This window comes from Otolemur garnettii, unplaced genomic scaffold (genome assembly GCF_000181295.1).
Source record: "Otolemur garnettii isolate 467f Iridium unplaced genomic scaffold, OtoGar3 scaffold00049, whole genome shotgun sequence".
Classification (NCBI taxonomy): domain Eukaryota; kingdom Metazoa; phylum Chordata; class Mammalia; order Primates; family Galagidae; genus Otolemur; species Otolemur garnettii.
The window spans coordinates 4,972,264-4,999,489 of record NW_003852444.1 but is presented as its reverse complement, the minus strand read 5'-3'; the positions used below and the strand labels follow the sequence as shown (position 1 = coordinate 4,999,489).

Below are 27,226 nucleotides of genomic sequence, written 5' to 3'. Positions count from 1 at the left end.
CGACCGTCTCAAACGTTTAGTCTTTTTCCACCAATTGCTTAATTACCTCTTTCATTTTTAACAACTCCCTTTTGACCCAATCTCATCTTTCTTCCTCTTTTTACCCAATCTGCCATAGGAGTTGTTCACACCCTACTGTATTTCCTGATCCTTCCTTATTCCTTCCCTGTATTCACTGTCTTCCTATTAATTTTTCATTACTCTAAAATTATTTTGAAAACAGTTTTAGAAATTTTCGAAAATAATCTCACTGATATTTTACCTGGAATTACATTAATCTTATCAATTAGTTTGAGGCAAATTAATATCTTTGCAATATTGAACTCTCTTTAAGGACACATTAAATTTTTCCTCTCATATTTTATTTATTTATTTATTTATTTATTTTGCAGTTTTGGCTGGGGCTGGGCTTGAACCCACCACCCCTGGTATATGGGGCTGGTGCCCTACTCCTTGAGCCACAGGTGCCTCCCCCCACTCATATTTTTGAATAAAATGTTTTCTTTATGATTTTTTAATTTTTACAACATTAACAGCTTCACTAAAATATGTCTAAATCTTCATCTGTTTTTTTCAATTTTTCCTGACCTATAATGAGCCTACAGATTAGGTACTGTTTCAACATGAAAAGATTTTCTTTTTTCATATCTTTGAATATTTCTGCTGCTCTTTTTTTTCCCTCTCTCTCTCCATCAGAGCTCAATTTCCATCATCCATCTTCCATATCTAGGCCTTATTTCTTTTGATCTCTTTGTCCCTTTTCTTCTGTGTTATGAAATAAAGTCCCAGGCTTGTCTTTCTTTTCACTGACTGAATTTTTGCTATGTCACTTCTAAACCATTGTTGTTGCTAAATTCCTTTACAATTCTGCTGTCGTGAAGTGTTTCTTTCATTATTTTCTTAACTCTGAGAACTCTGTTATATCACTTTGTTGGCTTATCTCATTTTTAACTTATTTCATGGGGTTCTATAATTTTTATCTTTCCCCCCATCAAATGTAGTTTAAATGTTACTTAAATTTATGTCCATTTTCTATAGTAATTCATTCATTCATTCCTTTTTTCCTTCCTTCCCTCCCTCCTTTTTAATTTTTTGAGACACATTTGAGTGCTGTGGCACAATCATAGCTCACTACAGCCTCAAACTCTTGGGTTCATGCAATCCTCCTGCCTCAGCTTCCCAAATAGCTGAGACTATAGGTGTGTGTCACCACAGCTGGCTAATGTTTTACATTTTCAGTTGTCTTTTTCCCTTGGGATGCCCTCCTTGGTGACCTCACAAGCTCCAGTACTTTTCCACCATCCACACACCTATGTCTGGTCCAGGGCACCATCCTGATGTCTCCTGAACTTCCCTTAAAGAGCCAATTATCTGCAAAGGGGCCTCACAGACCAAATACCACAGAAAAATGTGGAAGTTACACTAGTCACCTTTTCCCACAGAACGTGTCTCCTGCAGGTGGATGATTCCATCCAACCTGGAAGTCATCCTGGATTCCTGCCACTAGTTCAGCCACTGCCCAGTCAAATGGTCCTCCCTGCTTCTGGTAAGATGACCTCTCCCTCTCAAGGGCCTTCTGAGCCTCCAGCACCAGCTCCTCATGTGGTCTCAAAAGTCATCTGAAGCTGGGTCTCTCTTGACCTCCAGGGGCCCTGGACCAGACATGGGTGTGTGGATGGTGGAAAAGCACTGGAGCTTGTGAGGTCACCATCTGTCGCTGCTCCTTGCTGTACTGCTCTCTGCACAGCTTGGAGTTCCCTGTCTTTATCTTTCATGGTCTTGCCTCTGTCTGTTGATCAATGGCCTTCTGGAGAGGGGGATAATCTCTGACCTGTAGCATCGTGGCCAATCAGGAGCTGCTATCATGACTTCACTGAGTGCAGAGTTGGGTGGGGACATGTTGCGGTAGCAGCCACTAGACAATGTTTCCACCATACAGATACGATGGTAGAAAAGCCCCTCAAGGTCATAGCTAGTAGTAAAATGTATAAGGGAAGTTATACATTTTTAGTATTACCATTTTTATTTTTAATATAATTTGTTTAATTATAAACTTACATAGTTTAATTTTTAATAATGGCCACACTTAACAACCAGCTGGCAAAATCCTGAACATTTAGCAGTTGGCCCTCCTGTGTGCTACTGACCTCCTTCCCAGAGATCCCCTATCTCTGGCAGCTCCTGGTCAATACTTAGTCTTCCTTTGAGTCAGCTATGCTCACGCCGGGAGTGTGCCCTTCTTCCACACCATCATTCTTACCACTCTGTGGTGATCTATTTATGCACCTGTCTCCCTTCCTACTCTACCAGCTTCTCGAGGGCAGAGGCTGTGTCTCATTCATCTTTGTAATCCCAGTGAAGTGCCTGGGCCAGAGTCCACACTCAGTGAATTATTAAGGAATTGATAATGCTTTTCCATTTGCACCATCCCTTTCTTGTCTATCTCTATTCCTAATCATTTTGAGAAATGCTCTTGGCTGTATGATGAAACTTTGTGCCAGGCCTCAGTAAAAAGATACTTATTGATTGGGTGAACTCACCAAGCAGACTAGAGTGTTTATAAGCGCAAATAGCTTACTTATTTGTATTTAAAGTTGGAAGAGGTGTGCTCTCCCCAAGAGTGTCCTAACAGGGGGTCTCCATGGCCCTGACTCTCACGGCTCATGCTGTGTCTATAGAGTGCAGATTCATCACTTGTGGAAAGTGTTGTGTTCTTTGGGGGTCAGATCCAACAAGATGTACATAGATACAAAGATACAGCTATGGATATATGAGAGGGATTTACTAGTCATGGCTCACATGACTATGAAAGCTGAGAAGTTCCACTATAGGCCACCTATAAGCTGGAGACCCAGCAATGCCAGCAACGTGGCTGAGTCTGAGTTCAAAAGCCTCAGCACCAGAGTAGTTGAAGTACAACTCTCAGCCCAACGTCAAAGGCCTAAGAACTCAAGGAGCTGGTGGTGCCTGTCCCAGCATCCTAAGGCCAGAGATCATGGAGTTCTGATGTCCCAAGGCGGAAGAAGAAGGGTGTCTTAGCTCCAGGAGCGAGAGCAGGTGAACTCACCTGTACTGTTATTTATGTGATCCCCAGCTGCGTGTATGGTGCCTGCCCACACTGAGGACAGCTCCTCTCCACTCAGTCCACTGACTCACAGGCCAATCTCCTGTGGAAATGCTTTCAAACCTAGAAATAAAGCTTTCTGGCTATCTAGGCATCCCTTAACCCCATCAAGTTGACACCTAAAATTAACCATCTCCGTGATCATTTTAAGGTATTTTCATTTGATGGTCTGCAACTTGCTAAGCCCAGGCCTGGTCATTTTTGCTGAATGAAAATTAACTTTCTGAGTCATTCTGACTGGCGGAGAATCAGAAGAGTCCACCAGGAAGAGTTATCTGTTGTGCTGAACAGAACAGTGACAGGTGCTCTATTAGCCACGGTGCTGGATCAATGGAAAGGAATTCATGATGTACTAAAGATGCTTTTTGACTTTGCAAATGGGATGTTTACTGTTTTGATGCTATAGAGTCTATTTTCTAAGCATTTTTAGAATAACTCATATTATATAGCAATTAACTGCATAGACGATTTTCTCAGAATACCTTATTTGCCAAACGTTAGCAGAACATTAGCTCAAGCCTCACTAAGGAGTGCCTGCTCCAGAATTATTTCCATACTTTTCTGGGATGACTTGTTTATCTAACAGAATCTTTTTGTTTTCTGAGAAGATTCAACAGTTCCATTAAGCAACAGCAAAACTAATAGCCACTTCTCCAGAGCAGACTTCAATCTCAGCAAGATTTATATTTCAAAAATAAATATTTAAAAGCAAATCATAACAGAGCTAAAGCCAACAATAATCATACATGCCCAAACCACGCCGGGTAGTCTGGGTTCAGATCTTGTAGGAATGAGATGTTTCTGCATCCTCAGAGAGATTTTACCTTCTCCCTAAAGACAAGTTAGGGGGTCCTGTTCTATCCACATACGCAAGCCAGTTTGAAAAACAAAATCAAAAGACTGAGGTCTCTCACATTGTATCTAAATTTAATTCAAATCTGAATAAGTAGAATTTGAGATAAGTTTTTGATTGGATTCAACCTGAAAAATGCTGAGATTTCTCAAAAGCTCTTTCTACAGGGAGACGTTATTTCTTGCCTGTGATGGGTACAAATCTATATATACTCTGCACCTACAGTCACTCTTCATCACATTTGATAATGGGTCACATTTGTGGTGAACAGATGTTTCCCGAGAGTCTAAGATTCATGAGCAAAGCTGTGGTATAGGCAGGAGAGGTGAACTGTTCTCACTAGACATTTGAAAATGGAGGGCTGAGCTATTCCCACTACATGTTTCAAAATGGCATCAAAATTGGCCTGAAAGCCAAATTATCCCCACTGGAAAAGGACAAAGTGGCACGTGCAGGCTTCTCTGCGCCTTTCTTTGGATGGATGTTGCTTAGGAGGATTGTCTGTGTGTCCTTGATAGTTCTGGACTAGAAGTGATCCCACTGCACTGTGGAACCCACTTCTGGAAGGAAAGTGTAAACATGGGCTGCAGACTCAATCGCCAAGTGTTCAAAGAAACAAGAAAGGCAAGAAGACAAATAGGGAAGGGAGTTTTCACACTGACAGAACCCCATGAGTAATTAACCCTAAAGATGGAAGCAGCAAATGACCTTTGGCAAGGGGTGTATCTATTGTGAATGTGAAGTACCCCCTTTTAAATTAGCAAAGTCTTAAATTAACCCATGTGACAGTGTCTCTGGCCAGGTGGAATATTTCAACCCTGTACTTCCTGCCTGTATCCTTTAGATCAATTGTGTTTCATAAATTTCAGGAGTGTGCCCGGAGCAGATGGTTGAGACGCAGGAATGATCATAAATCTGGGCCTCAATGGCTTCCAGCTCCCAAATTCAAGGCTCTCAAATGCTGGCCTTGGCACAACTGGAATTCATGGTGTAGAACAGCCTTCCACAGGTGGTAATTCAGTAGCTCATGTTTCGTTCTTATTGCTGCCCTTGAAAGCAGCACTGTACGGGAATATTAAAATAGCGTTCTTTCTCCTGTGTACCATAAAAGTCTAGATGGAAGCTCTTTGCAAAGCAAAGAAAATTAGGTCGAAATGTTCTACACTTTGTAGTCAAGGCTCGATTCCTACTAGGCAAATATGCACAAGTGGGGGGGGGATGTTATTGACCCCACATTGTTGGGGCTAACTCCTCGGCGACAGATGGAGGGGACAAACACCCCAGTGCACAGTTATCCTTGTACCAGATGCTTTGGCCTAAACAAAGTTTTTCTAGAGCTTCTTTTCCCCTTATAAAAGTAATACATGTTCATTCTAGATTTAGGAAGTTCAGACAAATATGAGGGGAAAAACTTTCCTTCATTTTCGCCACACGTATGTGTGAAAGCACCGTCTTGCCGTGGGTTGTGCTTTGTAGTTGACGCCTGCAGACAGTGCTTGTATAGAGGCTGGTTTCAAAACGAGTAGAAGGCACGTGCAGAAGAGTGGATGGAATGTGTTCTCTTCTCTGCATTCTCCTCCCTAGTTTGGGTGAGAAGTGGCGAGCCCCAGGGTCCTGTGTCCACAATAGGATTCTTGGCAGCTTCCCATGGCAAATGGACGGTCCCTACCCCTCATCTAAAGTGCTCCAAATGCCTGCAAAGAACCTGGGGGTCATTTGGTTAATCCTCTAAGGAGGTGTTCATTCTGTTTGGGGGTCGAAGAGTAGGGAAGAACTTTCTGGTGAAGGCTTGGACCTTTCATGGCCCGTGATCTAGAGTCCGTCCAGCTCTGGCTCATTGGCGCCCTGTTGGGATATGTCTGAGTGACCTCTGCTGATTACCGTGTAGGCCTCTTCCATCTGCTTCAGCGTCAGCCCTTCTGTACCACCACGGACGCTCACACTTAGCTATGAATTTTCCAGATCTACTTTATGATTGTATGTTAATGAACGCCAGATTTCATGAGGACAGACAGAGTGTATACCTTTTTCTGCCTAAAGCAGGTGTAAATCAGAACTAAGAATTTGGTTTTAGTTTTCAAAGTAGCCAGGGTAAATGTGGTGAAGGCAAAGAGGGAGCCTCCCAGATTCCACCTCTTCTCTACTCCATAAAAGCTATTCTTTTACTTAAAAAAAAATTATATTTATTTATTTGGTTATTTTTCAGAGACAGAGTCTCCTTTGCCCAGGCTAGAGTGCAGTGGCCCAATCATGGCTCATTACAGCTTCCTGGGCTCAAGGGATCCTCCCGCCTCAACTTCCCAAGTAGCTGGGACTTCAGGTAAACACCACTATGCCCAGCTAATTTCTTTTTCTTTTTTTTAATAGAGACAAGTTCTCACTATGTTGTCAGTCTTATCTCAAACTCCTGGAACCCCTGCCCTCAAGGGATCCTCCCTCCTCAACCTCCCAAAGTGCTGGATTGCAGGTGTGATCCACAGCACCGACCCAAAAGCAAAAGTCTTTAAGCCAACAATGGTGGTGTGACCTGTGACCCCAGCTACTCAGGAGGCTGAGGCCTTGAACCCAAGAGTTTGAGATGAGGCTATGCAACTTAGTGAAAGTTCCTTCCTCAAAAAAAAATTTTTTTTAATTAAAAAAAGTTTCTCCAGCCAGTCTATTGGTACTGGTGTGGGTCTGACTTCCATCTCTCTATCTGGCCCCCTTTGAGTTGGTTTTTCTTCTGGACTGTTCATGTGGTGTCAACTCTGCCTTCCCCCAGGGCCACCTCTGTTCCCAGTCTTTCCTGGGGGAAGCACCCCAGTATTCAGATGGTGTCATCCCTTCACTGCAGAAAATCATCCAGGTAGAAGGAAACAGCCTCTGAGCCATGTCTCTGCCCCGCATTGTTAAGAGCAGTCCACTCCTGACTGCAGCTCACTTTCCCAGCAGCTAAGCCCACGGGCAACTGGTTTGGTCTCTGTGAAGGTTGAAAGTCTGAGCCACATGGTTCCAATCTCACCTTCTCACTCAGGTTTGTTGGGACAGTTTGCTGGTATGATGTATTTCAAATTCAAAAGCTGGACTCTTGACGGCTCTCAACATGGCAGAGTGCTGTGATGAAAATAGCCCAGAGTCTAGTCTTGTCTTGGCCTAAGATTGCTGAACTGGCCAACCCTATTGCCACTGCTTGGTCAAATGGACACTTACTATGACCTTGCCTGGATCACAGGGCTCTTGTCACCATCAGATGAAAGAACAGAAGCACAAGTCCCAATATAGATGGGAAAATATTGCTCCCCAAGGTTGCAAGGAGGGAGTCTAGGGTCTCACCAAATTGGGGCCTTGAGGAAACACAACACAGGTTCTGGAACTGAGCAACAAAAGAAAGGATGCTTTACAGGGAAGCAAGCTCATCAGAGACACCTGTCTAGATGTCAGGTGGAAGGCTGTGTGAAGCAGGGTCTCTGCCTGGTAGCCAGACTTTCCTCAAAGATCATGATTCTTGGCACTGACCTGGCGTCCTCACCACCTCTGCATTCTGTGGTCTCAACTTGGCTTGGGTGTCCTGGCCCCTGGGAGGTGAGCTCCCTGAGCACAGGGTCTCATGTATGCTCCTCCCCTGGTGCCTGTCCCCGTGCTTCACTCAATGGGTGTTCTGCAAGTACCTCCTGAATGGGTGATGGTACAGCAGCTCCCCTGCCCCCCACTTTGAGCCCGAGTCTTGTCTCATACCCAGACTGGCTGGACTAACTTACAAAACTTGTCGGGAGAAGGAAAGATGCTTGCATGATACTGACAAGGAATTGGGTTTTGGTCTTATTTTGCTATCCAGGGATTCTGACGTAAGAGAATATGAATTTACAGCTGACATTTGGACTGTGAGTTTGAGAAGAGAACACTGTCCTTGCTGTCCCAAAGCTGTGGGAGAAGCGCGGGGATCAGGACATATGGATAGAGAGAGAGAGAGACAGACGGACAGATGGAGAAATGTTCTGCACACCCCCAGTGGGCGGAGGAGCCTCCCTGGAACTCTCCAGCCCCACCTTGGCAATCTTCCCGGTTTCTAGGAGGCCTGATCAAGCAGACAGAATCATTTGACCAATTGCATTAAGAGGTTACCTCTTTTGAAATGTATTATTCTAATTTTCAGTTCATTCAATGAAGCAAAAGCAGTGAATAACACACCCCAAACTGATTTTGTTGTTAAACATCACCCAACTGTTTTCTTATTAATTTACCTTGGCAGTACCTCCCCGTTATGTAATTATGTGAGATTTCAGACCTGTGTTTACTTCCATCCCCCACACACCTTATGCTACCTCATCTTCTACTGCCATACTGAGGGGAAGGACACCCTTCTCACTCCTGCAGAACCTCAAATTACTATGTTGGGAGATAAGACAGAGAAGGACTCCAAGCAGCTATTTGGAAGTGGTATGGCTGCGTGGCAGTGGGGTGCAGGTGACGCCAGGCCTTCGGGGGGAGGAGGTCACTTCAGAGAAGAGAGGTAGGAGGAGGTGGCCTGTTCCGCAGGCGAGCAGGAAAGCAGCGAGCAACACGTCCCTCCCATAGGAAATGCCAGAATAGGTGTTTCTGGAACAATAACCTGAAACAGCAAAGTGATGAGTATTTATTATGAACAAACAGTTCCCACAGATCCTCAGTGAGGGCTGGACGATTCTGGCCAGTTATACACCTGTCGGAAAGGATGGGAAACCAGGGTCTCTCCCGGGGGGCGGGGGGAGAAGAGGAGTGTGTTAGAGGCAGAGTAGGGGGAAGTTTATAAACAGAAGCAGAGAGTTTGCTGATACCCCGATACCCAGATACAGCAGCTTCTTCAGACCCCGAGCATCCCTCAGGGGTGCTGTCTTTGAATCTAATGTGTAAGTGGAAGGAAAGCCCTCGAGGCGGGATTCCTTCACCTGGATTCTGATTCAGTTGGTCTGGGCAGGGCTTGGACTTTAGAATTTGTAGAATCTCCACCTGTGCTTCAAACGCACAGGCAGGGCTGAGAAACACCCTGTTTCTACAGGGAGGGTCCGGATCAGCAGTATCAACATCGCCTGGGAATTTGGTAGAAACACAAGTTCTCTGGCCCCAGCCCGACCTACTGAATTAGAAATTCTGACAGTGGGTCCAGCAATCCACGTTTTGACTAGCTCTCCAGGTGAAGCTGGTGCTTGCCTGGGTTGGAGAACCACCACAAGCCGAGAGCTGAACCTAGGATGTCTCCCTCCCTCTTCCTACCCCCCTTCTCTCTGAAGCCCCAACCCTGGCTCCCCACCCAGGCTTGGAAACCTACATGCAGCTCATGGGGCAGGGGCAACTCCAGGGTGGCATGGCCTGTGAGCTGTGTAGACAGGCAGTTTTCTGGCAGGTAGGAGTAAAGTGTCTTGGGGAGGCATGTCTTTTTCTGACTTGTACTAAGTCAGGGTTTAGTCCAATGGTCGGGTTTCCTGGATCCCCCCTCTCCCTCCTTCCCAGTGACAACACCCAAGGAGGATCTCCTTACTCGCTCCCCTCAGAGGGTCACCACCCATTTCCTCACTTGTCTCATGCCTCAGCCTGCACCCCGGGATCCTGTGCAGTCTCCCAGCAGGTCTCTGCTGCCTCAGTCCCCCTGACCAGCCATCACCTGTCTTTCTCAGTACCTCTTGACACTTGTCCTACCCTGCCCCTTCCACCTGCTTTCACACATATGCTGGAACATGTGCACACCCTGCCTGCACGTGCACCCCACGGCTGCTCCATGACACCCCTTTTCAGGATGTCCTGCGGGGTAAAGTCCGCAGTCCTCAGCCTGGTATCCAGAAGTCCCCCTGCCCACCCCTCCCCACCGCTCCAACCTTATCTCTCGACAGCCTTTTTCGTGAACCCTGCGCTCCAGCCAAACTGGTCTACTAGTAAAACCCTGATAAGATAAGTGAGTAAAATTAGAGCCAATGAACCCGGAACAGGTACGGGCAGCTGCAAGGGTATCAGGCCAGGACAGCTTCAGAGACTTCCGGTGCTCAGGGGATGGAATGGACACACTCAGGTTTCTGAGCTAAATTGTAGGAAAATGAGGTAATGTTGAGGTTGGTACTAAGGACTCAAGGACTCAGTGAACCTCGTTCTGTATTTCTTCTTTATGGTATTTCATTAGTCATATCTTTCTTAGAAAATCTAGCTAGAGAAATTATTGTGTAGTTACTTCAATACCCTGATATATGTGATCTAAAATTAAAGCAGGTGCTTGGATGATGGGAACAAACCTCAATTTATTTCAGGTGTTCTCATAGCAAGAGCCTCACCGCCCACCTTTTTAACCCAAAGAGCACTATTGCCACCTGGTGGCAGCTACCTGAAATATAAGCAGAGATGCATTCATTCATTCCACCAGAGTTGCGTGGACACCTGCTGAGTAACACTCGGGCATTCCCCCAGCCACTGGGGACACACTGTTGAGTCAGATACAGGCCCTCTTCTCAAAAAATATGTGTAGAGAGAGAGGTAAGCTCAATGGGCAGGCTTGGGGTGCTATGGCAGGACACAGGCTGATAACTCATCTCCTTTGGGGGGGTGGGCGAGGACTTCCTTGAGGAGGTGATGCCTACTGTAACTCCTGAAAGCACACAGAAGGAGCCCAGCCAGCCAGCGGAGGGCACCGGTGTAGGATGCACGGGGTCTGTCATAACTCGGGTGGGTGCAGGAACAAGGCAGGCTGGGGTTTCAGGACAGAGACCAGTGCAGATGAGGAGGGAGATGGATGGTTGGCTTCTCCAGGAAAAGCAAATATTTCTGATTCACATTATTCTGGGAGTGTGGAGGACTGAGCCTCAATTCCAGTAGGAACCATCTTCCCCAAACGCAGTGGGTGGGTGAGCTGAGCATCACGCAGGGACAGTGGCGCCAGTGGCTTCGTGGAGCTGAGCACAGGCACCTGGGAGCATGTTTAGAGCAGACCCTCAGCTAGCAGTTCAGCCTCCTGGGGAGATAGTGAGAAGATGGGGTCAGAGATCAGCACCCCAACATCTCAAATGCTGGCCCCTTTTCATCCCTGACTCCTGAACTAAGGCTTCAGCTCTTGGGGGAGGGGGCATCAACATCCTCTAGTCTGTTCTAGCAGCTTCTTTAACAGGTAAGACACACCCCTTTCCTGTGGCAAGAATGCTGTGAACGCCCCTCCTGTTTCCATCGCCTCCTCTGCAGTTAGGTGCAGCCAGGTGTCTGAATTCTGGCCAAGAGAAACAGAGTGAGAGTGTCCACCCCACTGCCAGGCCTGACCATGGTCCTCTTCTTCCCACTCACCAGCTGGTTGCAGACGGTCCAGCAGAGGCTTCTGAGGTTGCAGTGGAGACACGGGCACAAGCAGGAGGAGCCTAGGTCCCGAGTCACTGCACCGAAGGTGCCCGCTGAGCACCCACATGGCGCCACTTCACAAGTGAGAACGCACTTCTGCGGGTTAAGCCCTTGAGATGGGATCTCTTTGTCACAACACTTCTTTTATTCATTGTTCCCCTCAAACTTAATTCTTTTCTATACTGCTGTTCTGGTAGAGAGTGGGACCCTGGGACCCTTGGAGGCAGCTGCTGCCAGAACTTCTGATTTTCTTCTGCCCTGGGTTTCCATCTCTGTGGGTCTCGTGTGAATGTCACAATGCCCTCTGCTCTGTGGTGGGACTTCCTAGAATACCACTGTGGTCTTGCTCTCAAACCGTGGATTCCAACTTCTGCTTTCTGGGCACGCAGGCTGCCTCCTATGTGCCTGCCTCCCTAGGAGGTGAAAAATGACTGCTCCAGACGTTGCTTGCCTGGAAGCTCAGAGACTTGCCTTGAGGTAGTCAAGCCATCTGCTGACTCTCCATGTTCACAAACAGAACTACGTCTAATCATCAACACGTAGCTGCAGTCAGCGGTGAGGAGCTCCAGGAGAGACTCAATGGCAATTTGGAAAGTGCTAACACCTGACAAGCTGAGCTCGTGGGATTGATAGAGACCAAACATGAAGGAGATGGGATGGGCCGTGACTGACTGGCAGACTCAGGAGCAGCCTGTCATTGGAGCAGCCGTCCTCTGCCTTCTGAGGACACGTCCAGCCAAGGTCTGAGTGGTAGTGTGGCTTCAGCTGCACCATCAGGGCCTGGTGATTAACTGGAGGCAGGGCTGGGGTGGGCTGAGAGAGAAGGAGCTGAAGATGAGCCTGAGTCTGGGGCTGAGTGGGAAGAGGAAAGATTTACTGAGACGGAGACGGGGTGAAGTTCATCATGGAGGGAGGCCGTGATGGTGGGCCTAGCTTTAGAGATTTTAAGTCTGGTGTCTGTGGGATGGTTGGCAGAGGAGGTCTGGCGGGTGGCTGGATATAATGGTCTGAAACTCAGCAATGGGACTTGGGCTGGAGGGAAGAGATTTGGGAGTGATCAGCCCGTGGATGTTGACCCAAGCCAAGCAGGTGGATGAGATCACAGCGTGATGGACGGCGCGCTTATACTGTGCTATTGAAAATATGGTTCCTGCCCTCACAAGCAATGCAAAATCAAGATGTGACATAGACCTCAGAATGGTTTATGAGCCCATCCATGTCTCCATAGCAACCCTGATGTGAGGAGATGGCTGTGCCCTTATCACAGGCAGGGCAAACACACAGATGGCACACGTTCTGATGCCGGAGATGTGCTCGCGTCACGTGGGGCCTGCAGCGAGTGGCTCCTCAGGATCCTGCTCCTGCGGCTCATCCCAACCTGGGCCTTCTCTTGTACCTCAGCTCAGGGCCAAAGAGAGGGCGGGGAAGGTTGAATCTGCCGTTTCTTCCCAAACCTCATTTTCTCAGTCTGTCATTCCGTACCCACCACTTCGCCAAAGCCACTGTGGGGGTGGCCCTCAGCAGGGAATGGCCAGCTCCAGTGGTTCACCTGGGGAACCACTACCCTTGGGCTTTTTGTAGTACTCGATGCCCGTGGCCATTGCCTGCTTCTCTCTCCATCCTCCTCTCTGCCATCCCCCGTGAGCTGCTCTTCTCAGCATTCTTCCTTCCGTGCTCTTCTCAACACTCCGCCTGTTTGCCCCGTCCACATGCAAATGACTCTCAAAATCAACATGACTTCTCTACTTCAGGCTTTTCTCCTGACTTCTAGGGATCCTGTGTGGTCACCAGCCTCGTGCTCGGTGTGGGAAACACCAACGCCACAATAACTTGTTACACTTGCTTCTTTCCCGCGTCCTAGTTGAAGTGTATGGCGCCATCCTGGACTCTGTCAACAGAGCCAGAAATTCGGGAGTTATCCTTCACTTCCCTCCTTCTTCACCCCCACATTCAGTCAGTGACCGAGAACTCTTGATCCTGCCTTCCCAGGAACCCCCAGAACAGTCCTCTCCTGCCCATGTCCAAGCCTACTGCCTTGTTCAGCCTGTCACCTCCCAGTGGATGACCCACAGCCTCTCACCTGGTCTCCTCAACTCAGGCATAAGCCATCCAATCTGCCTCCTGAGGGATAGTTCTAGAATATCCCTTTCTGATAAAGCTGCTTCCTAATTTTGCCTCTTACTTTGGCTTCCTCTAACCCTAGTATGAAGTGCCACCTCCTCCCCCCCAGCATGGCCCACATTCCTTGTGTGTGTATCTCCCTGTCCTCTCATGCCTTTGAGCAAGGGTCAGTGGTGCTCCCTCTACTGAGAACATCGCCCTGTTCTCATCTGCTTGGGAACTCATCTGTTCAGATGAAGCTCACAGGCATTTGTTGCAAACCTTTTACCAGTCTCCTGTCCTCCTGTTTTGTCCCTTCTCTGCCCTGTATGTATTTATGCCATTATAACTATGCTACCGATGGCCCTTGGACTACATGTCTGCCTTCCTGTCTGGGAGCGTGAGCTCCTTGTTGGCAAGACCTGGGTCTTATACACTGGGATTCTCATCACAGTGTCCAGTGCCTCGTAACTGTTCACCACTTAGAGGAACCTATCTGTAAGGGCGGTTTTTAAACACTGGGAACATGGAGGAAATGCCACTGAATTTATGGACTGAAAGCTTAACAAAGAGACACAAGACTGAAGTCAAAACAGTTGACTCAACTCTGGAGGAGAGGTCTGCCTGGAAGTAGGGGTGGGGGGAAAGGCAGACTTGGGACAAAGGGAAAAAGCTCTGGTGGGGGTCCTGCCCGGTGGGGCAAATGGGCCTCTAGCTCACGGAGGGGAGGCCGACCCTGACTGTGCTCCGGGGAGCGCCTGCTGGCATTTTTGGAACACCTGTCTTTGGGCCTAGCAGTTCCACTTCTAAGAATGCCCCTGGGGGATCCTCACTCAAGGGCACCCACTGTGGCCTCATGTAAAGTTGGGAAAACTTGAACTTGAATGCCAGTCAACAGAGAATGGGTTAAATGAATTACAACATGTCTGCACAGTGGAGTCCTAAGTAGCAAATGGTGTATGTCTGTACATATGAACATGAAAAAATATTCATGACACAGTAAGTGAGAAAGACCAGTTGCAGAATGATCTCATTTTCATAAAAACTAAAAATGGACCTGTGTGTGTCTATGAATAGAACAGGAGATGAGAGGATATACACTAATTTGTGAACAGACTTGGTGGGAGTTGGGATTATAGGGTATTTGCTATACAGTTCTGTAGAGCTGATTGGTTTTAGTAGACATATTGTTAAAAAAAAGTCCAGAAAATAGTCAAAGGCCTGGTGATTAGGTATGGGAAGTATCATGGCAACTGTCGGACCTTCTTTCTGGAAAAACCTTGGCCAGAGTGTCTCTGTACTACATCACAGACACCAACATTGTAAGACATCCTTAACCCCCTTCCTCTCCTGATGAAAACCCTTAATGTCTCTCATTTCTGACCCTTCTACTCCAACTTGGTTAATTTACTGTCCACGATTCGCAGAGTCTTACCTCCACTCTGTGGAGCCCATGGAAAGGGTGTGGTAATCTCTCCACGGCATTTACGGTTTCTATAAATCACCAGTCACGTAGGAAGGGCTCCAAGAATGTTAGTCAGAGGGGTGAACGAGTGAACTCAGTGCCCCAGGGGAGATGGCAGTCCCTCAAGAAAGCCAGGTGTCTCTGAGCTGGCTGTCCATGGGCGGGATGGGACCTGTGCCAGGTGCATGGTGCTAGGCCCACAGGGAAACAGTGTCGGTAGAGCCCGAGAGGGGATTAGGAGACCTGGATTCTGTCACTAGACCTCTACAGGACCTTGTTACTTTCCCTTTCTGAGTTTCTGTTCCTTCCTCTGGAAATAAGAGCTCGGCTTGGTCAACATTTCTCAAAGCACATTGCTTAGAATGCTCCGTCTGGGATGTGTTAATGTAGCGGTTCTCAATCTGTGAGTCGCGACCCCTTTGGGGGTCAAATGACCCTTTCACAGGGGTTGCCTAAATACATCCTGCATATCAGATATTTACATTACGATTCATAACAGTAGCAAAATTACAGTTATGAAGTAGCAACGAAAAAAATAATTTTATGGTTGGGGGTCACCACAACATGAGGAACTGTATTAAAGGATCGTGGTATTAGGAAGGTTGAGAGCCACTGTGCTAATGAATGTCCCTGAGGAAGGGTTCTGTGGTCAAATACACTGGGAAATGCAGCTCTCTACATCCCACTCCTGGGGGTGCCCGACGCACGTGAGCAGGTTAGAGTCTCTGAGAAGTCCACAGACTGACTTATGGGTACACTCGCCAGGGACTTGTGTTTATTTCTCATCAGCACCCTTAAAATGCTTTCTTGAACATCTGTGTGAGTCACACAATGCTGAATCGAGTCACAGCCAAGGCTGCTTTTCATATCCTGAATCCATGGCCGTGGTGGGCTTGCCGCTCCCTCCCTGCCCCCCCTCGCTGTCACCCTGCACGGTATCCGGGGCTGAACGCAGAGTATTTCAGATGGCCCCTGTGAAAAGCAGCTCTGCTTTGTGAGAGAGAACACACAGATCCGTCAACGTCCTAGTACAGGTGCTGACTGGACAGGATGAGGGCAGGGTCAACTATGGTGATGGGAGGGGGAGTCTAAATGGACTGGATGCAGCCGGGGACAATATGGATGGGGGACAGGAAGTGGGACTGTGAGACAGGGAGGCAGGACGAGCAGTCAGAGGGAAAGCCGGTGTTGGGAGGTCCTTGGTATCTTCCTCGTGGCTGCCGCTCATCTGTTGGTGACTTCCACATGATCTTTTGATGAAGAGACTAGGCAGGGGAGTCATGCATTTTCTTCTGCTGTGAAGTGGGGTTAGTCACACGCTTTGCCTCCTGTGTTGTTCGTGAGGATGACGTGAGTCGACACCCATGAGCGCTCTCACAGTAGCAGCCAAGACAGAGTAAGGGCTCCGTCAGTGGTTTTATCATTATCAGTCATTGCGATTTCCTCCCTGACTTGACAGCCCCACTCGGATGTCTCCAGGCATCTCGGGCTCAATGGGCCCATTAAGAGCAGAATTCTTGGTTTTCCCAGCAATGCTCTGCCTTCCCTGTCTCAAGTCAGAAACCTGGAGTCAGACTCGGTCCCTTGCCCCCTTCCCTTTCTCCTCCATCCCACCGGGAGATTCTGCAGTGTCCACCCCCATGTGTATGTCAGGTTCATCTTCTTCCCACCCCCATCCCTGCTCTGGTCCAAGTGTCCTCCTCGCTGGGTGAAGGTGGAGTCCAGTCTTGTAGGGAATTCTGCACCTGCCCCCAGAGTGACCTGTAACCAATGTGAATGTGACCATTCTGGAACCCTGCAGAGACTCAAGCGACGAAGCCCAGGCTTCCTGGGTGGCTTGGACCTCACATCTGCTTCTCCTCCTGCTCCTTCCACGGCTGGGCTCTCTGTGGTTCCTACCACGCACAAAGCTCTTCCCTGCCATTGGGCTTCATCCGTGTCACCCTTGTGCCCAGAAGGCTTTGCCTGTGGCTCCTTATGGGATGAACTCCTCCTCCACTGACGTTTCTCCACGTACATCTGTCCTCTTTGGATGACTTCTCCCATCATCCCACGCGGCCCCACCACACCCCACCTTGCTGGCCGGCACCACAGGCTCCTCAGGTTTCAGTGCCCTCTTCACGGGGCTGCTATTTACTGTCCTTCCCTCTCCGAGGAAAATTCTCCAGAGCCTGGTCCCAACAGGAGCCTGGCCCCGTATGTGTTGGACAAAGGGATGACTGTCACGGTGAATGTTCCCTCTCTGACACCCTTCCCATCATGCAAGGTGCAAGATGCTGACTAAGGGGCAAAAAACGATTCCGCCTGCGTCAGGCAGGTGAGCGCAGAGCACACCCCAGCCTGCAGGTGGGCCTTCAGAGGGCAGAGGAGCCTTCCCATGCAGGACAAGAGCACCAACCCCGAGCCAGATCTTTGCAAACTTAGTCACTAAGAGGGGTCAGGAGACCCAGGAACTAATAGGCCTTGCGGTTGGGCTGTGCCTAAAGCAGCCAGCATTTCTCATTAGGCTGATATCTGGCCTTGAATTTTCTGGGATATTCAGAGACTCTTCTCTCTGGATATAGATACAGAGGCGTGGCTTGGAGGAGAGTCTTTCTCTGAGGGCTACTTGCACGGCAGAAGTCTACGGCTGCAACCATCTTGCCTCTCAGCAACTGTGGGGCCGATCTGCTCTTGTTTCCCAGGGAAACTAACATAAATGTTTATTGACAGTACAGTCATCAAGAAAATAAAGTTGCTGATTCATTGCCTTACCCTGGAACCCTTTTTTTTTTTTTTTTTTTTGCCCTCCTCTTCCTTCCTCTTTATAAGGAGACACTCTGAGAAAGGAGAAAGAGCACGTTTTGGGGACATTAACCAAATAACACTTGGGGTGTTATTTCCCCAGTTGCCCATTCCTACCTCCACCTGCAGATAGCTATTCCTGAGACAGTGGTGGGCTCAGCCACCCTCTTTCACCTGGAAGACCCCCACTCTGGGGTCCCAGAGGAACAATGGAAGCCTTGGGGTTTCTAAAATTGGAAGTGAGTGTCCCCATGGTGATGGTGGCCCTGTTAGTGATGCTCTTGGCCCTCCTGAAATGGTAAGTGCAGCCAACCCTGGGATTGTGACATTGTCGTAAAGGCAGCCCCGGAGCCTGGCTGGTGCCAGGGTAGGGTCTGTGGGAGTGTGTTTTTCTTCTTTTCTAATCTAGAGGGAGTTGAGTATTAACACAGCTTCAGAATTAAAAGCAAACAGCCAGGTTAATCTTTTGCTAAAATGCATGAGATTGAAGTGTCAGGAAAGGCTGGTGATTCAGTGACTGAGAACGCTACACATAATTAAGTTTGAAAGAAATGGAAAAAGAAACAAATTGGAAAGGCATTAGGTTTGGGGAGAAGTATTTCCTCAGACCCCGTCATATCTTCTCACCTCGTTTTTCTAAAATCCTCTTCCTTTGTTGGATTTACAGCAAATCCGGCCTCTTGGTTCATATTACATTAAAAACAAAATAGGACATAGGAGCTGTTTGGCAAACGGGGTCTGCTTTGCCAGAAGTCCTTGACAGGGATCTCTGTGGGTTTAAGGACAAAGTGGCAGATCTGATTTCCTAGTGTTCTAATATTTGACAGAAGGGGACAGATTCTGATGAATGTAGCACATACGGTTCCCATAAAGTTGGAGACCCTAAAAAAGCCTCTGATTTGAACTTCGATTCGCTCCCTTGTGGTTTTGTTAATTCAACGGCAGATTTTCCTAAGCCTGACTCTATGGTGTCTCTAGATTGATGGCCTCACACTATGTTACATCCATGTATGTTCACCCTGTCACTTAAACTTCTTAGAGTTACCCCCTCAGTCAAAACCGCCTGGGTTTAGATGGCTCCAGTATTTGAGGGGAAAGTGGAAAAAGAAATAATGCCGACCTGGAGTTGGAACAGAATTGTAATTTATGTTTTCAGTGGTAATAAAGCCTCTTCTAGATTAATAACTGGGAGAGCACTTTGAAAAGCATCAAGCATTATGCAAATGGGAGGTATTATTCTTTTGGAATTTGCATAGCTGAAAGTGGAATTCACGTTTGATGTTCTGTGATGATGAAATTCCTCCTTGGAAATTGGCTCTGAAACCCAGCCTCAGTCCCAGTGCTGTTTTGCTTTTTAACTGGTTCAATTATTTTTTGAACTTTCCTCAGTCAGCTTATCTTGCACTGAAACTAGCCCCGTGCAAAACCAAGAGCAAGTTGCAGACCCCTGTCCCCCAGCTCCAACAATCCATCTCACTGATTCTGTGCTCACTGAAGCCCAAAGCACAGTGTCTGACATGCAGATGGTGTTTAATAGATGTCAGCTACTATAATTAACTATCATCCACGTAACCTAAAAGAAGAAGAAAATAAGTCTTTAGTGGTTTAGGTTTAATTTTATTTTCTTACTAATGTGCATATTTATATTAATCTCATGGTTAGTTATGCTCTGACTGTGGCTCTCAAAGTATCCACTTTTGTTCCTGTCTTTGTTGTGTCTGAACTCCCAGTGCAGTGCCTGACTCACAGTATATCTGAGTTCAATCACTGTTTGATGAATGAATGGGCAGCAACATGGCACCATTTAGCTGAGCGTTTTGCCATCTATTCTCGGGGACTTATTAATAACCTGGCTGAAAGACACAGAGATTAAGACAGAGACATGAAACAGAAGTGGTAAATAGGAAGTGAGAGCTGACTTCCACTTGTTATCGCAAAAATATGCATCACTCTGTTAACGTGTGTCCGGCCTGGAGGGCCGCCCTGGTACACAGTCAAGGAGCAGGTCTGGATTGGGTGTCCGAGGTAGGGCAGACATGGAGGTCCTGGGGTTGAACTCAGCCACTGCAGGGGATGATGTGTGAGAAGGTGGCCGTGGCTGTGGCCATGACTCTGGTGCTCATGGGTTCAGCCCTTGTTCCATTGCTTCATTGCCAAGGGATGCATCTTTGGGCTTTTGACCCTCCTTTTCCGGGCAAGGTTCTAGGCAGCTACTAGCTACAAGTTTGAATGGGCTGAGACCTCCCCCCTGCTTCATCCTAAGAAGATACACTCAGGAGAGACGGGCATGCTTTTCCTCCAGCAATGAGATTGTCAGGCAAGGAGAGGTGTGGAGACACTCACAGCCATTTTGCCCCAGAGGAAAAGCTATGGCTAGTGAAATGGCCCAAACCCTTCAGCACATGCATCCTTCCAGAGTTACACCTATCACCAGGAGGGCTTGCAGTGAAAAGCGTAAATCTGAGGAGGCACAATTGCAGGGGACCCCAAAGTTGCTTCTTGTCCCCTCAACCAGCCTGTGAGTGCTAGAATGGTTAGGGCAAGGTTGCATATGTTGTTAAAATTCTTGAAACCTCTGTCCATGACACAGATGCTCTGCTAGCCTTTGGTTGAAGGGGGTTCAGTTAAGAAATCCTTACCCCCTCAAACTTATTAATAAGAAAAGAACAAGTGATCCCATTTCACTATGGGCAAGTGACCTGAATAGTAGCTTCTCCAAAGAAGACAGGTGCTTGGTCTACAGACACATGAAAAAATGCTCGTCATCTTTAATCCTCAGAGAAATGCAAATCAAAACCACTTTGAGATAGCATCTAACTCCAGTAAGAGTAGCCCACATAATAAAATCCCAAAACTACAGATGTTGGTGTGGATGTGGAGATAAGGGAACACTCCTCCACTGCTGGTGGGAATGCAAACTAATATGTTCCTTTTGGAAAGAAGTTTGGAGAGCACTCAGGGATCTAAAAATTGACCTGCTGTTGGATCCTGCAATTCCTCTACTAGCAGTATCTCTAAAAGACCAAAAATCACTTTGCAAAAAAGATATTTGCACCAGATTATTCATTGTAGCTCAATTCGTAATAGCCAAGTCATGGAAGAAGCCCAAGTGCCATTGACCATGAATGCATTAATAAATTTTGGTATATGTATACCATGGAATACTATGCAGCATTAAAAAAGATGGAGCTTTTACCTCTTTTATGTTTACATGGATGGACCTGAAACATATTCTTATGAGTAAAGTATCTCAAGAATGGAGGGAAAAGTATCCAATGTACTCAGTACTTCTATGAAACCAACTTATATTTACCCACACTTTATTATGAAAGATAGAACACAACGATAGCCCAGGATGAAAGAGAGAAATGGAGCAGGAAGGGAGGGGAGGTTTGATAGAGGGAGGGTAAAAGGTAGGACCACACCTACGGAGCATATTACAAGGGTACAAGTCAAATCTGTCAAGTGTGGAACATAAATGTCTTAACACAATGATCAAGTAAATGAAGTGAAAGCTATGTTGACTGGTTTGATGTAACCACGTCAGATTGTATAAAAAAACAACACATTGTACCCCACATATGCATAAATGTATTCATGATCTATGTGTATATGACTTAATTTAAAAAAAAATCAAAGAAAAAAGAAAAAGAAGTCCTCACCCCTCAGCCTGCACCTAGGCCGTGCTATCTGGTGCCTGCTTCTTCAGCGGCCTGCAGCCCCTCTCTCCCCAACCACTGTGCTGGGGTTGTACTGAACTGTCTGCCCTACTGGGGAAGGTCACGTTGCTATGTGCACGTGGCCTCTTCTTCCCTTCAATGTTTCCTCGGTTCCTGTTTCTACAGGCACTTATTGGCCCCTTCTCAGCACTGCTTTTTGTTCTGTTTTATTTTAATCAGATATCTCATCCTATCTTTCTTCCTCGCAATGACTGACACACAGTTGGCATCTATCTAATAAATGTTGCCTAATGGGTAAATCCAGCCTCTAGTCTCTGCCTGGTGTTTTCTCTCCCTGGTTCTCTCTGGGCCTTCACAGTTCCATTCACATCTCGGTTCTTTCCTCCACATGCCTCGCCCCTTCTCTGAAAGCCTGTCGTGTTTTCAGTTGGTGCCAACTTGCTGCCCCCCTTTTGAGTTGTTGCAGAGGTCCTGTTTTTATGTCTTCTCTCACCTTGTGGAGCAGAGTCCTGGGCATGTGCTTAACAAACACCTCTTAAGTGTTTGGTGGATGTGGGAATGTGGAGAGAAGACGACAAAAAAGTTCATTTCATTTAAAAAGACACTGTTCTGAACTAGGTGTAGTATATTTTGATAGTTTTCCTGAAATTGCACTGGACACCGTTTTTCAGTGATGACCATTTAGATTGGCTGGTGTGGGGCTTCAGGTGGTCAGGGTTGAAGATGGAGCTGGGGCGTGGACCGTATTAGCTGTAAGTACATAAGGCGGTGAACATACAAGATAAAAAATTTAAAAAACTTACTTTTCTATATAAAGCGGTTTGCAATTCTGACTTCTAGAAGAGATTTGATGTACGGGGAATAAGTTGTACCAGCTGAATGTTGCTCGAGGCAACCTTAAGTACTAGCATATTTAATCTTTCAAGCAATACCTAGGAACTGGCAGCCGGACTCCTGAGGGAAGAATAAAGATTACTTTCTTCTTTAAAGAAAAGAGTGTAAGGGAATAACCCAAATATTAGTAGTGGGTTTCGTTCTGGGGTGAGGGTATTGGGTAATTTTATTCCTATTTTTAGTCTTTCTGCATCTTTCATATTTCTTTAATGAGTATGAACACTTAGTAAAAAAGAAATTTCACTAAAAAGAATGAGCAATTGCTTCTTCCTAGTAGTAAAGAGAAAAGCAGTTTTATGCGTCAGGCATGGTGGTCTGACCGTTTCTTCTGGTGGAGTTGGATGCCAGGGGGACCTGGAGTGATGGGGCACTTCTTGGCTGATGGGGTGGTGAGGCAGGGAGCAGAGGTGGAGGAGTCTGAGCAAGGTGGAGGGAGGCTGGGGGCTGTTTGGGGAAGGTGGAAGCACTTCTAGTGCCAACCTGCATGTACCCTCAGGTCCTAAATCCCAGAGATATGAATCAAGTCCACAAAAAACCCTGGAATTCAGAGTCTCATTTCAAGAGCAGTTTCAATTAAAAAGTGATTATTGGTGATTATTATGACTTAAGCATATCATGGATTATTAAGACTTAATTAAGTCCACTGTTATACCTAGAAGTTTCTTTCTCAGGGAGCTTGCTTTACATGTGAAAGAACTGGATTCTAATTCTAGACTCATATCCACTCCCAGACCATACTCATTAATTGATCATTTTTGGTTTTAGTTTTTGAGAGCTGTGTTACCCAGGCTGGTCTCGAACTGCTGGGCTCAAGGGATCCTCTTGCTTCAGCCTCCCAACCGGTTGAAACTATAGGCATGTACCTACAGTGCCTGGCTCCAGACTAGGTTTAAAAGGAACCACTGGGGGACAGAATTATGGGAGCCAAGATGGGAACTCTTGAGCTCGTCAGAGAAAGAAGCCACTGACACATTCCCTGGTGCCATCAGCAATTGAGCTCTAGAGAAGGCATCTAACCTCCAGCATGTGGGTATTGCAGAAAGAAGACCAATTTGCCCACCATTTCCCAAGTTCTGTTCCTAAAATTGTTTGGGAAATAAGTCAAGGGGGGTCATTCTTGGAGATTTATAGCATAGCAAAGGATTCTTGCTTGAAGGATTCTTCAGCAAAGAAATCTGTTTAACTTTCTTTACCCCAGCATTTCTTGTGTCTGGACACAGACCCACTGTGTATGGCCTCAGAGGGAAGGGCAACCAAGACCCAGTGGAACAGTCCCCTGGAGAGGGTGGTTAGATACCTTGGTGGTTGGGCAGGTGCACAGCCTGGCAGATGTGCAAGGATTGCTAAGCAGAGGAATGAGATGTTCAAATCACCCCTGGGCAAGCTCTGAGGTTGCAGGGTTGATGTCTTGTTTACTTTAGGGCATGGAGCGTGTCTTGTTTACTTTAGGGCAGAAGGTATGGAGTCTAGTGGACAACAGTGGGGCCAATGTGTAGGGCTGGCTCTAGTTCAACATCAGAGAAAATGAATAACCACAGCTGACCAGCCAGGTCGCGGGAACACTGCCGTGGGAGGTTGTGAGTGCCCCTCACTGTGTATCAAGGACAATACGGAAGCATTTGCTGTGTGGTGTGGGCGTTTGGTGCAGAAGGCACATAAGTGCCTTTGAGGTCTGGACTTGATGACATTTATGTTTGTTAATACTGCCACATGGGTAGGTCTGTGCTGACCCCAGCTGACCCACTGGGTCTCTCCCCGTCACACTGCCTAGAATGTAGTAGCATCATCACAGCTCACAGTGACCTCAAACTCCTAGGCTCAAGTGATCCTCCTGCCTCAGCCTCCTGAGTAGCTGGGACTGGAGGTGTGAGCCTCCACCATGCCTAGTTAATATTGTCTAGTTTGTGTAGAGATGGCTCTCACTGTTGCACGGGCTAGTCTAGAACTCCTGGCCTCAGGCATTCCTCCCAGGTAGGAGTACAGGTGTGAGCCTCCACCCAGCCTTTTTTATTCAAAGATAGAATCTTGCTCTGCTGCCCAGGCTGGGGATCAGTGGCCCCATCATGCCGTTCTTTCTCTCACCTGGACACCCTCTCCTTCCTCAGCAGCAGTCCCTAGAGCTGAGCGGGGTTCCCCAAAGCCTGGAAATACTTTGAGGAAACAGCTTTTAGGGGCTTCCCTGTACCTTCACCCCTGACTCCTGTTTCTCCCCTTCCGGCCCCAGCTGTGTGGCCTTTCTGGGTTATCAGCAGTCACATCTGACTTTGGGAAGCCAAAGCGTCCTGGGCAGGGTGTTGAAATGCAGGGAAGAATTAATTGACTCTGCATAGGAGAGGGGGAGAAAGTTCCAGGTGGGGAAGCATCAAAGGCAGCATTAGAGTTTGTAACATTTGGTGGAACAAAACATGAGAAGTGTGAATAATGGACACAGTTTAGGAATACATTTTAAAGACTGTGGATAATTCCCAGCGCCTCCGAGCGTCTCCAGAGAGATGCGTGTTATTTCCCTTTTTTTGATTTTTCTATTTTTGTCTAGGATATGATGGGTACTTCGATTTAATAACTCAGTGATGAGCTTGGAGATAAAACTGAGCCTGTTTATGAAAACTAGGTCTGTGCTTCCTCGAGGACCATTTCCACAGAATATTATTTTTTTGTTTTCTCCCTTTTAAATAGTTATACACAATATCCCTATCCTTCTCCTCACTTTATTGATTTTCCAGAATGAGAGTACGAGGTGTGACTGTAAAGTAACGTGACTGATTATTTTAGCATACACACCAGAACTTATACCGCCAAATGAATTTTATGACCTTCAAAGACGTTTTCTTGATAGACCAACCTTTACTGCAGACACGCTGCTATCAGAAAACACATTCTTAGCACTTTTCTATGGGGATGGTGCTTGGTGCTTAGATGCGATCTTTTCAAAACCCTCCAGGCAACAGATCTTTGTCAAGAATAGATTAATTTTTTAAGAAACAGCCTAAATTGTGGCAAATAGGTGATTAAAATGGGTAATATTATTTGCAATCTGAAACAAAATGTGATTATCAAACAATCAGACTCGGAGTTGTTGTTTTCTCGAAAGATGTCTGAGCCGGTTCTAGAAGCCTGGGGACTGAGCTGAAGGGCCACGCTCACTGGCACAGGCGTTGGTTTCTGTTTTTTAAAAAGAACAATAGCAAGAGTCTTAGTACTGATTGTCATATCTTCTCTTATCTGGTAAAGCATTCAGGCTTCCGGTAGCCTCTATTTTTTGGGTGGAATGAGAGAAGAATCTCAATTGTTGTCTAAACAAAGAAATCCATCAGATTTCTATTTGTGTAGCTCGGAGCTGCTTGCATACACACTTGGCGCCACTTTTCCTGGGAGGAAGTGGCTCTCCCAGAAATAAAGCTATTGAATAAATCCTACCCTGCCCCTGGACACCGTAATAACAACTAAGCTAATAGGCCAGGGTTTGCCACTGAAGGTAAGTGCCCCATCCTTAGGAACCTCAGTAGCCTCATAGGGACTTGTTTCTATTGCAGGAATAATGTGCATCTGGATATAGGGACGGGACTTGGGGGAGAAGGGGATGGGCCACAGATGGTCACGCTGTTGTTGATTGATATTTCAATTATTCAGAGCCATCTTCTTCCTGGGTTATCAGAAGTAGACAGAACCACTTCCTGCTGGGCGGGGTAGGCAGGCAGCGAGGGCCCATCAGGGAGTTTCCAGGAAACCCGGGGCTCCCTGCTGCCTTCCTCCCCGGCCCTCAGAGCAGAGTGGGGCGCTGAGCCCCATGGTGGAGCTTTCTTAAACCTCCCACATGTCCTCGAGAACTCATGCCTCTTTAAGTGTTGCCTCACCAGACTGTCCACTGCTCAGCACAGTCCCCCAAAGAGGAGAGACCATTTTTTTTGCCCTCAACTATACCTAGAAAAATGGTGTCAGAGATGGTCTGAAAGCCAAGCCAACCTCTGCAAACAGTGGCTTCCACCAAGGTCCTGTTTGTATGTACTGCACATGGACGCCCTGGAGAGAGCCAGCGCCATGCTCCAAAACTAGGAACTGTCTCCAGGTCTGATGGGAAAGGAGCCCTGATCCTCCCACAAATTCCCTTCCCACCTGCGCACAGCATCCGTGTCCCTCCACAACACACCGTACCATCCCTGCTGCCTGAATCCTACCCACCCTTCAAAATCCTGTCCAAATGTCACCCTCCACGCAGGTCCCCTCAACCTGGCCATCCCTTGATGAGCTGCTGCTCCCTGTGGGCCCTCTTCCCGTCTCTGTGGCTATCCTGGCACTTCCCATGTTATTTTATTGCTTATGCATGTGTCCTAACTTCCTGACCTGACAATACACTCCTGAGGGCAGGGCCAGTGAGTGCCTCATACATGGTAGCTGCTCCATAATGTTAAGGACCATGTTACCCCTCTGGTAGCTGAGATGGTGACACTGTTATAACGCGTATGCTATGTCCCCACATTCAGCTATGTGTGCAAGGGCGGGGAGGATCGGTCTCCTTCTGACTTGCACACCGGTAATACTATGCTTTCGGCACCTGGAAGGATGCCTTGCATGTGGCACTCTTTATTGAAATAAAGAAATGACTTCTTAGTTTGTGCACCCATTGAATGTGGAAGCTTTTCTGGGCTATACGCTGGTTCTCCCTCATGGATGAGCTACATGTATAACATTGAGTTCAGACAGATAAAGTAACTGTCACATTTGAAATCAAAAGCAAGATTGCAAAAGAGGGGGATGGGATGGAATGCAGGCCCAGCCATCTAGAAGATGTGGTGCTTGGGGGTGCAGAGCCCTTGGGGGATGGGTGGGGCGTCCCAGTGTGCACTGTTCTGTTGAGCACAAGTCCCCACAGCTTACAGTGATGAGATCTGAACTCTTCCCCAAAGCCCACTGTTTATGTTATTGTCCCCATAGGCCCCATGGTCTCTTGTTCCAACAACAATGTATATTTAAGTCATGATTGATTTATTTTTCCATTTTAATTA

At 47.1% G+C, this 27,226-nt stretch overlaps 1 protein-coding gene across 1 annotated transcript in view; it reads left to right on the top strand.

Annotated features, from left to right (window-relative positions):
* Positions 1-17,705: 17,705 nt before the first annotated feature.
* Positions 17,706-27,226, top strand: part of TBXAS1 (thromboxane A synthase 1) — a 160,216-nt gene continuing 150,695 nt past the window's right edge. Inside the window, exon 1 of the mRNA XM_003791652.3 lies at positions 17,706-17,947. Within this exon, the coding sequence (XP_003791700.1) occupies positions 17,859-17,947 (89 nt within the window). The 5' untranslated portion in view covers positions 17,706-17,858. The remainder of the gene's footprint in view (positions 17,948-27,226) is intronic.